Below are 11,792 nucleotides of genomic sequence, written 5' to 3'. Positions count from 1 at the left end.
ATGAGTGACTTGGGATGTTTTATTACATTAAAGTGGTCATCCTTGAACATGCTGGGCTGATCTGGCCTCCTGCCGAGGTCCCTTCTCTCCCTCTTCTGGCAGCTTGTCCTGCTCGATGTGCCCTCCGCTCATTCTCCCAGTCATGCTATATTCCAAGGGGAATGGCTACTACTGCACCCATGTCTGGATACCATGCAGTCAGGACCAAGTCATTCAGCACCTACTACACCACTCTCTGTAGGCTTTAGCATCTTTACAAGAACTCTAGAAAGCAACAGAAATTTTGTACAATCATAGATTTCTACTGGCTGTTGCTATCAACACCTAACCCGAAAGTAGTTGACGTTCCCTTTAAAATAGTGCTGGTGGGGGGTGGTCTTCCTGCTTAGCACACATTCAGCGTGCATAATTAAAAGATGGCATTAGCTAGAGCATTGAGCTCCAATGACAGTGCTGGCGTCAAATCCACATTTATATGCTGACTGATTTCATGAGCTGACGACTCTGCATACCTCTGGCAGATGCTTACTGCATGTGTGTATGTCAATGGCCTTCGCCAACATGGTGTCCAGCATGACTGCAGCAGAAGTGTGCACGTGTGCTACAGACACTATATTGGACCATATTAGACCTTCAAAGCCACAAACCTAAATTTTATGCCTGTGGTTTAATGATCACAACCTACACATCTTCCTTCACTAGGGAGATTGCATATGTGTGGTCTACTTATTGTATTGGGCGTCAAGGAATCTGATCAAATATCCATGGTCGGTGAAACAAAGAAACCAAATGAAGTTGCAAAATTTCGCAGACAACTGGGACCTGTCAACAGAAGAACTAATGTATGTGACCCAACATGTAGGTGTATGTGCTGGAAATCAGCAGGGAAAGTTCATCGGATGCCCTTGGTGAGCATATATGTCCACAGGTGGTTACCCCCCTCCCCCTCTTGGATAAGTTCTGGCTCAGGTGTGAAGGTTGAATGAATGAAAAGGATTACTTAATTTCGTAAACTAATCTGTTTAAAGCAAAATGCTTCAAAGGCACCATTAGTTGGTAATTACTGTAAAGCCTGATGACAAACTTCTTGAATGCATCTTTATGGCTTTGAAGGACGTGTTCTGGATCCTGAAGGACCTTGAAAAAAAAAGAGAGGAGAGACTAGTATGAAGAATATAGCTGCTGTATAATCCACATCACAAAAAAACAAAAAAATCACCAGCAGTAACCATATATTCACCACTTCCACAGCGGATAACAAGTTATACAAGCAGAACAACTCATGATAATTCTTCATGCATAATGTTCACTATTTGTTAATACAAAATTGGGTCCAAAACTTTAGATTCTTGGAGAATTTGGAAAGTAACAGTGCTGGGGGCAGGAAAAGCTAATAGTGACGATAGCGTGGCTATGACTTGCTTTTATTTTTGCCTACCCAGTAAGGACAATCCCATTGACGTGGACGATGGAGAGGTGTTGGAGGAGGAAAATGTGAACTACCATGTGGCAGGCTACAAGGAAATCAAGAAGGATGGGGAGGAATACTCAACTTGTGTGAATATGGTGAATATAATTTTTGACTTGGTTGGGACTGTTTCAGAGAATGACTCTCTCCCATTAGCTTTCCAACAGGGAGCTACAGGAAGGATGAGCAGATTTAGGAGGCAACTACAGATTCATAAACTGTCAGAAACAGAAGTTGGAGCTGGGGAAATTGTCAGGATAGAGGGGTTAAGGGCAAGTTTTTTTTTTTGAGGAATGAATTTCATGATGGGAAGGGGACAATACCCAGGAGGGGGAAGCATTTACAATGCCATGGGCCAGGAAGGTAGTAATTTAGTGGAAACTTGATCAAGCAAGCAGGAGGTGGATTTCATGGACCAATTGAGTTTGGAGAGGGCATGAGGCAGATAGGAGAGAAACAAGAGTGAAACAAGAGAAAGACAAGTGTTGGCCAGGGGCTGTAAGAAACAGAATCAGTTTCAAACTGCTGGGATTGTTTGACCTGTAGTAACCTGGAGCTCGGACACTGGCCTGTGCTGGTAAAAACCAGTTCGAACTAATTACTTAATGGGACAAGACAAAGAACAGGACACAGGAAAAGGGCCTTATTTGGACACTGTGTCATACTAGGGTCTTTGGGCCTGGGCTAATTGAGAGAAGCTGTGAACGAGGTGAGCAAGCTTAAGCCAACCGGAAAGACACAGCTCAGATTTGGAGAGATAAGCAACAGGATAAGAATAGAGCTTTTTGGGCATAGAGCCAGCGGAAACTCCAGAGATCAACCATAGTGGAAGCGGGAGACCCTGCGTGAGCAACACGACGACGTGAGCGAGAGCAAGAGCGAGAAACGGCTGGCCAGCGTTAACTCTCCCTTTTTCGGGTAATATCCTTAAGTTTTCTGTGACTAAGTCAGGGAAAGGTCAGAGGAACCTAGTGTGTGTGCTTATGAATTCTAGCTAGTTTTGTTATTAACAGTATAACTCAGTGGGAGTTGTATGTTTTTGTCTAAGTATATAAGCCTTATTCTTACATTGTACAACAACGTGAATAAAGTAAATTGATAGTTAAAGAAAGGACTGAGTTCTCCCTCTTTGTACTAAGCCAGTAACTGTAGCTGTGGATTAAGCTGGAGGGTGGCTTTCTTGAAACCGGATATCCCAAACACTCAACGTGAGCCTGAATTAAGAGGACTTCAGTCCCACGTGACGGCCAGGACCAACTGTGTGCAGGGAATAAAGGGGACAAGGGGGAGTTGACTCCGCGCCACGGTTTACACAAGTTCACGGCTGTAAGGCTTTTGGATATCTCTTGTATTTCTGTTATGCTGTGAGGCATGTTAATATCTCTTGTATTTCTGTTATGCTGTGAGGCATGTTAATATCTCTTGTATTTCTGTTCATAGATGTAAAATGTAACCAGTTGTGGTGTGGATCAGTGTGTCGAGCTCACCCTGGTGGTGAAGACATGGAGGCAAAGGATATCATGATGAAGGGAGAAGAATTCTGACTGACGACATCTCTGGGGTTCATAAAAGGACTTAAAAAAAAAAAGGCAATGTAAGTGAACTAGGACCCCCATATATACACATACAGGCAGACAAATCAGAACATGCCACTGATGTGATAGCCTGGACTGTTAGAACATCCAACAGCCTGTCTACAACCACACTCAGGGACAATGGCCTTTTGAAATATGCGTGAATTGTTTCCTTCTTGCCTCATCAAGATGCCGATATCACATCCATGGTGGTACGCATTGAAGAACCCCACCTGCTGAGAGCAGGATATGACCACATGCAGGTGGTCTTGCATAGCCAGGATTGATAAGGCACTGAAACCCAATAGGGTGACCCAATTTAAAACATTACCTTGTATGTCGAGGGACCAGGGTCAGGAAGGGATATAAAACCACAGCTCACAAGGACATTGTTGCTGCAGCCAGGAAGTGTGACTTAGTCACATGATATTGTGCAGAAGACGTAGTTCAGCAGACCTGACACCTGGGAGCAAGTTTCTGTATGTGGGTCTAAGCAACTGGTGTTGTAAGTATATACTATTGCTTGGTGAATTAATAAAAGGAATTCCCATTAAGTGGAAATTGTATCCAAAGTCTGTTTCATGCGATCGATACTCATTATGGGTCAGGACCTTAGAGGGAAGCAAGACCCCCTTCTTATTTTTAATATAAAGAGTCTTACACAGCTAAGACAAGAGGAAGTGGGAAGCATCAGCAAAGGTCGCTGTACTGATGGTCACAATCTTAATGATAAACATGACTAATACTAACAGTAGGAAAATAGGCACAATTAACGAAAGAAAGGGAAGCTACACAGATAATGCTGTTCCAGGTGAATACGTGAAAAATCAAGCCTCTCTAAATTATGTTGAGCAATCAAGGTACTCTGAGAAGCAGAGCATGTGTCCCCCAAGGTGCAGTACTAAGTTCTACACTTGCCTCTCATCCTTGGCATCATTGGTGGTCTCATTCCTGGAGGAATTCCCATGGGAGCTCCTCTGCCAGAAGGCATCCCCATCGGTGGTGGTCCATATTGAAGTCTCATGCCAGGAGGTGGTCCCATAAAGCCTGTAATATGGAGATTGATGGAGGTTTGCAATTTGCAGTGATCAATGCTGGAATGCCTTTTGCTTTGTCTTTTTATGCTCCCACCTTTATCCCACCCCAGAAGCATTCCCCAACAGAGCAGTAGCCAGCCTAGGATGGTCAATACTGCTCTTAAAGCTGTAGCTAAATTGTGTGCAGAAAGGAACATTTCCCCTCAGTGTGGTGGAGGCAGACTCAATAGAGGCCTTCAAAAGAAAAAAAAAATGGATAATTATCTGAAGAGAAAAAATTTGCAGGGTTATGGGGGAAAAAGGCAGGAGGAGTGGGCCTAGGCGAGTTGGCACAGACACAAGGGGCTGAATGGCCTCCATCTGGGCTGTAACCATTCTATGATTTAAAGTTGGAATGCCACATTCAATTGTACGTTTGGCAAGAGGGTCAGTTATAAGAAAAATACCATTACTGCTTTGATGAGCAGAATTGACCATCACATTATACTGCAAGCATGTTGTAATGGCAGGAGTGGTTAACAATGTGAGAAATAGGATTTGGAATGCAATTTCAAAACTTGTCTGACTGGAGAGATCATTATGGCTTGTAAATTGGTGCAGAGCTACAAACTTGAAAGGTGCAACAATTTCATTCTGAATTTGGATAGGACAACCACCTGTTTGTGTGTAATGTTCAACTTCACCACCAGGGCAGTAACCGGACAGCAGGTCATCTTACCTTTATGGAGTCTGGACAGGTTCTACAAAAAAAAAAGATGACCCACTCCAACAGGTTACCACCCAGACTGAAACGACTTTGGAGGTCAAAAATCCGATGAGTCAAACAAATGCATATTTAGCAAATTAAAATCTGAAAACCTTGTCCAGATTAGATACTGATGCTGGGGTCTCGTTATCTCAGCTTCAACCAGCATCCACTATCATGGGCTAAAGGCCGGCTACCCAACCCGAACGGGACCCGACAACGTGTGTCGGGTACAGGTCGGGTTGTACTTCTGATTCTGGCATTCAGGCTCAGGTGGGTTCAGACACACTCCATCACAACCTCAGGTAAGTGGCTCCAATGTTAAATGTAGTTTTTTGACTAGAAAGGTGGTTTTGTTATTTTAAGCTTGTGCAGATCAGCAAAGTGAAAAACAGAAGGTAGGTTAACTGATGGTCAGAACAGGCACAGAAAAAAAAAAAAATGGAAGGACTCGGGGCCGGGTCGGGCTTAGATGTGGTCCTGTCGGGGTCAGGTTTCATTTGCAGACCCAAGGCGGCCTTTATCATGGGCAAATACTCATCAACCTACCTGGTCTTGGCTCACCAAGATTCAGAACAGGCGGAGCTCCCCTCATTGGTACATAGGGTTGAGGGACAGCAGAAAAGCTAGGACTAGGCGCAACTCCAGTTCCTCTAGTCTGAGGGACCATTTCCTAAAACAGGAAATAAAACACATTGTTGATCTACAGTGCATAGATCAAGCACTTACTGTGACAAGAATGATCAAAATGTTGTACAACTTGCAGATGATATCAGCTTTTAAAATATTAAGTGGCTTTAAATAGAACAAGTTGTATTTATAGTGTCTTTCACAACCTCAGGATGTCCAAATGGCTTCACAGTCAATGGATTCCTTTTGAATTGTAGTCATTGTAGTAATGCAGCCAATTTATGCACAGCAACATCTTAAACAGCAATGAGATAAATGACCAAATAATCTACATTAATGCTGTTGAGGAATTGGTCAGATTACCAGGGTGAACTCCCCTACTCTTCAAAATAGTGGATGGGATTTTTATTTTTTTACACCCATAGAAAGGGCAGATAGGGGTTTCAATTTAATATCTTATCTAAATGGCAGCACCTCCAACAATACAGAAATCCCTAGGTACTGAACTGAATTATCAGCCTAGATCTGTGCTCAAATTTCTGGAATGGGGCTTGAACCCAGAACCTTCTGACTCTGAGCCACAGCTGACACCTATTTTAAAACTGATTACCACAAAGGTAGGTGTACACCTACCATTTGACCCTAGTGTATGCTTCGACTCAACTGAATATGCAAAATCTTATTTCACATGACTCATTCAGATGCACAGGGTAATAAAAATTTGCCTAAATTATGTGCTCAAGTCCTGGAGCAGGGCTTGACCCCATGACCTTTTGACTCAAGAGCTGCGAGTGTTACCACCGAACCAAGTACTGCAAAAATTATCTACCCACTCTGTACAGCGTACAATTGGTCTTTGCAACACAATCTTGTTCAGTAAGTCACAGTTCTATTATCAATATTCCAACTGCTACGCTATTTTGTAATTGGAACAATTTCTAAGTGCTACAACACAATGCTCACTAATTTATTTTATATAAAAAAAGAGATGCACACTTTCAGCAACAAACAAATGAGTTCTTGCAACCTGAAAATATAGAATACTCCCACAAAAACGTAGTGCCCAATTAAAGAAATTCACAAATCAATATTAATTTTCATCTCAGAAATCAAATGTTAGCTCAAATAAGATTACAGCCTTATAGTCAAAGTTGGATACTCATGAAGGGTTTGGAATGAGTTTCCAATTTGTATGTCAGATGTTGAGTATGAATTAGTTAAGATATTGGGGGTGAAATTCAACTTCTGTGGGGCATAAACAGGCAGTTATGACTGTTAAATAGAAAAGTGGGTGAGGTGTGTAACAGGCAGCTAAATACCACCCATGTCTCTGAAATTGAAAATCATGTGTCCCCCACAGTGTTTTAAAACCTGCACTATTCTGAAAGTACCTTCTAGTCTGACAAAGGCCAAGTACAACTAAGTTGTCTCCATTACATTCAAGAGAGCAACATATCCACTCCAAAAGATTTGTTTATAGGCGGAATTTGAAACACGCATTGCCAAAGGTTTATCTTTACCTGTTGTGAGGGGCCTCCGACCCCTCTTATCGGTCCTGCTAGTCCTGCGGGTATCTGAACCATTGGCATGCCAGCTGGCATCCCTCTCCCTGCTGCTCGACCAATACCAGGACCGCCAACAGGAACTCTAGAAATGCCAACCTGTGCGCAAATATTAAAAAAAAGAGAATTAGGGAATATTATTCCTAGAAAAACAACAATTTGATCGAAACTGATCCACAAATTCAACTTTCATTATGTCGTTACTCCCATCAGACTGCCACTAAAATACTTAGTCTATCTTGGGACTCTTGTATGTAAAATGTAACCTGGTGCCACTGTCAATCAATAGAATGTGCTGGCCGGTGTTTTGAATTTATTGCACATATTCCTTGGGGGTACATTCAACATTTTGGTCATCAATGCTTCCCTAAAACAGTTGAAGCAACAGATACATGAAAGAACCTCCTTCATTGACTATTGTGTCACACACAGTCTATACAAGAGGGATGAAGACAACTATCTGTAACAGGTGTTCAAATGGCAATGGTGCAATATAAAACTGCTAGCTGTAGTTGTCTGGATGTTGGTAGGTGGAGCAGGAATGATGCTCTGCAGTGCAATTATAGGTTTGCATCATTTAGTGTCCCAGAATCTTCAAAAGAACTTCACACCCAATGGATTAGTTCGAGATGCAATGACTGCCAAGTAGGCAAAAAAGCAGGTAATTTGCACACAGCAAGATCCCACAGCAAAATGAGATAAAGAGCTTGTCTTCCACAAACTCGGCCGTGTTCCAAAGCACTTTACAGCCAATTTTTTTTTTGTTTTTTTCTAAAGTGCTGACACTCTTTTAATGTTTTAAATGAGACAACCAATTTGCACACATCACGATCCCACAAACCAAAATGAGATAATGATCAGATAATCTGTTTTCAGATCTTAGTTGAGGGATAAATATATATCAGCTGGGACACCAGAAGATCACCCCTGCTTATCTTCAAATAGTGCCTTGGGATCTTTTACATTCACTGAGAGATCAGGCTCTGATTTAACACATCTTTTAAAAAAAAAACACAGCTCTTCTGATGCTCTCTCAGTTCTGCACTGAACTGTAGATAAAGTGCTCAAGTCTCTGGAGTAGGACTTGAACCCATGACCTTCTGAAATCAAAAAAAAAGAGTGCTACCACGGAGGTAAACACGGCAAAAATTATCACTAGGTCTATACAATATCCAATTTCATTTCAATTGTTGTTGTTGATTAAGTCTTACATCAATTTTCCAATTGCTAGGCTACTTCATTACTGGAAATATTTCCTACTGCTACAAAACAATGTACTTTAAATATTCAAATGCACACTTCAAGCAACAATTTTTTAAAAATATAACTGAAGTAGCATTGTAATCTGTTTGAATACCAGGCAAGAAATTAAAAAGTCATCCAAATAATGGGTGCTGTTAAGCTGCCCACTTTCTTGAGTACATACATGACTAAATTTGGAAAATACAGGAGAAGGAACAGTCCTAGCACGGCATTAAATCTAAATTCTTTAAAAATGTAACCAAGTTTAATATAATATAAATCACATCTGAAACTGTATTCTATTTCTTGCAATGAACATCTACAGCCTCTCCTCACAAAATCACACAGTAATGTGTTCAGGTCACCACAGAATGCTTCAAGTCAGAACATGAAGGGCAGGGTTACAGCTGGGTGAAGACTAGACCAGATATTTTATATAAATCACATTAAGGCCTTACTGGAAAACATACCTTTCACTGGGTGATAATGTTGTTTAAACCATATATAGAGGACAGGCATAACTGAGTGAGTGCACAGCTAATTCATTGGCCTCATACATTACCTCATAATACTGGCCATATGTAAATTAGAGTTTACATTTTACCTGGGACAGCTCTCCCCACAACCCAGTTTTCAGTGTAGTACATTCCACATGATTCTATTTCCCCCCTGTGGATCAATCACATCCTTGGTGCAGACCTGATAGAAGGAAGTTACCTGCTGGGGATTAGGAAACTGTGTCCAACATATTGTAAACATCTTCCTCTGCCAGACACTTAGACCGTGCCTGGCTCTTCACATCAGGCATGCATGTGCCAAATCAATGCAAGTTAAATTGAAACATTGTTCAGTTTGGCCCATATAAACTAGATTAAAAAATAGAACCACATTAGTGTAACTTTGGGAAACCCCCAGGGATTATGTTTGATTGATTCAAAGGTCCTGCAGCTCTGGAACATAGATAAGATATCCACAGGGCACCCCTGCAGGAAAACTATGTTTTTGGCATAATAAAGTTTTAAAACATTCATTATAATTTTTTTTTTTTAAATCACTCCATGGCCTTATTTCACCCAATTACAAAAACTTCCCCCAACCTGCTCAGAACTCTCTGGCTCCAAACTCCTGTACATCCCATTCACCTCACTACTGGCAGCCAAAGCCTGCAGTCACTTTCCTACAAAGTTTCAATATGAACGTTGAAAACATTTGACTATCTGAATGACACCAGTACATTTGTACATTAGTCATTTACTATACTAGTTTTTAAACACATGTGGCAAAGTACACTTAGTGTCCCCAAATTAGCTTAAGTGAAGTGGGTGGTGGGGGGGGGGGGGTGGTTGGGGAAATAAAAGGGTGAACTGCTACTTACTTCTCTCACAGGAGGCCCTTCCACAGTCATCGTGACAAGTGTTTCTCCTCGAAGCAACACGAGACCAAGAGCCCGTTTTTCTTCTCTTTCACCTTGTTTGGAGTTCTTTGACCTATATCAATCCAGTCACCATATAGGTGAACAAGAAAAACTTGCATTTATATAGCCCCTTCAAGGTAGTAAAAAGTCCCAAGACACCATTATCAGACAAAATTTGCAACCAAGTCACTTGAGATACTAAGACAGGTGGCAAAAGCTTAGTCAGAGATGCATCGTAAAGAGTATCTGAAAAGGAGGTAGAGGGGGAATGTCTGGGCCTAGGGCCTAGGCAGCTGAAGGCATGCAGACCGATGGAGGAGTGAGAAAAATCAGGGATGTGCAAGAGGCCAGAATTGGAGGAGCAAAGATTGGAGGGTTGTAGAACTTGAGACTAGAGGTACAGAGGGGCAAGGCCATGGAGAAAACGAGGATAAGAATTGAAGAGGAGCAGTTTTCAGACTGGGAGTCAATACAGCTCAGCGAGCAGAGAGGCGATGAACGAACGGAACTTGGTGCAAGTTGGGATATGGGCAGCAAGTTTGGGATTAAAGCCAAACCAGATCATTTTTCATACAGCAGAAAGGTACAAGCAGCATACATACTTTAACTTTCTGAATTCATCACAGTCACACAGAATTAGATTCATGTGCCGGTCAAAAGCTTTGAAAGTGCCAATGAATACACGCCCATCTTGGAGTACACATCGCATCCTGTAATCCACATATTGTACCATTTTAGCACTTCTTCCAATAGGCTGAAAAGAAAAGAATTATTTATTGATCCAACTCAGTTGAACAGTCAGCATGGCCATCTTCAATCTTCAAATGTAGTTCATACTACATATACAGTAAGCATAATTCAAGAAGAAATCTCTTAAGGACAATGGGTTGCAGTCATTGGATATATATATATATATATATATATATATATATACTTGAAATTGAAAAATTGCAGAACTTCAGGGAAAGAACAGGGGAGTGAGACTAATAGGAGAAAATGCTGAAAATACTCAGCAAGGCTGACATCATCTGTGGAAATAAGCAACGTTTCAGGTCTGTGACCTTGCAGGGTAGGGCAATGGGACTAATTGGATAGCTCTTTCAAAGAGCTAGCACAGGCACAATGGGCCAAGTGGCCTCCTTCTCTACTGCAGGATTTAGCTACATCTGTTTAGTGAATTACATGCCCTGGTTCTTGAACAGTAGACAATAGGAACAGCATGAAAATAATACATTATGCCTCAAAACTTTCAACACCACAGCACAAGCAACATCAGAAAGATCTGAACAGGTGGGGAGGGAACTTTGCACGCTATAATCTAGTGAGCCCTCAAGGTCATCTTCAGGCTATATTGGCCTGGATTTCACCATTCACTTCAAGTATAGTTGCCCACAGACTTTTTCTGGGCTTGTTAGTGCACAGCAGTCAATCTTTGTGGAAGCGGGGGGCGATCGGAAGCCACCTGCTTTTCCTGTGCGGCTTTTGCCGACTTCAGGATGCCCACTTGCCACATGTAAAATCCGTGTGGAGGCTGGCGAAGGCCCTTAAGTAGCTGTTAAATGGCCACTTAAGGGCCTTGATTGGCCAGGGGCGAGCGGACGGTTTTTTCGCCCCACCCCCACCGTACGTAAAGTGGGGTGGAGGTGGGAGCGGGTCCGGAAAGCCTCACGGAGCATCCTGCTCCATTTTATGCCACCCCCTCAGCTTTGTGCTGTAATTCAAGATAGCTTTTGATGTTGACCATGTGGTTGGAGAGAGACCAGGCTGATGTTGATGACTTGATGGCTGAACTGCAAAACAGCAAAGGAGTGGCGCAGTGGTTAGCACTGCAGCCTCACAGCTCCAGCGACCCGGGTTCAATTCTGGGTACTGCCTGTGTGGAGTTTGCAAGTTCTCCCTGTGTCTGCGTGGGTTTCCTCCGGGTGCTCCGGTTTCCTCCCACAAGCCAAAAGACTTGCAGGTTGGTAGGTAAATTGACCATTATAAATTGCCCCTCATACAGGTAGGTGGTAGGGAAATATAGGGACAGGTGGGGATGTGGTAGGAATATGGGATTAGTGTAGGATTAGTATAAATGGGTGGTTGATGGTCGGCACAGACTCGGTGGGCCGAAGGGCCTG

General features: G+C 42.4%; 1 protein-coding gene across 1 annotated transcript; it reads right to left on the bottom strand.

Annotated features, from left to right (window-relative positions):
• Nucleotides 1-4,302: 4,302 nt before the first annotated feature.
• On the bottom strand, nt 4,303-10,417 carry LOC137380541 (small nuclear ribonucleoprotein-associated protein B-like). The gene is made up of 5 exons (XM_068052519.1): nt 10,275-10,417; nt 9,634-9,745; nt 6,975-7,115; nt 5,374-5,497; nt 4,303-4,313 (listed from the first exon to the last, which is right to left on the bottom strand). The coding sequence occupies exons 1-5, from the start codon at nt 10,403-10,405 to the stop codon at nt 4,303-4,305; spliced, it is 519 nt and encodes a 172-aa protein (XP_067908620.1). The 5' UTR covers nt 10,406-10,417.
• Between the last annotated feature and the right edge of the window lie 1,375 nt (nt 10,418-11,792).

Source organism: Heterodontus francisci, chromosome 2 (genome assembly GCF_036365525.1).
Source record: "Heterodontus francisci isolate sHetFra1 chromosome 2, sHetFra1.hap1, whole genome shotgun sequence".
NCBI lineage: Eukaryota > Metazoa > Chordata > Chondrichthyes > Heterodontiformes > Heterodontidae > Heterodontus > Heterodontus francisci.
The sequence above is the reverse complement of the archived record's forward strand: the minus strand, read 5'-3'. Positions and strand labels throughout refer to the sequence as shown.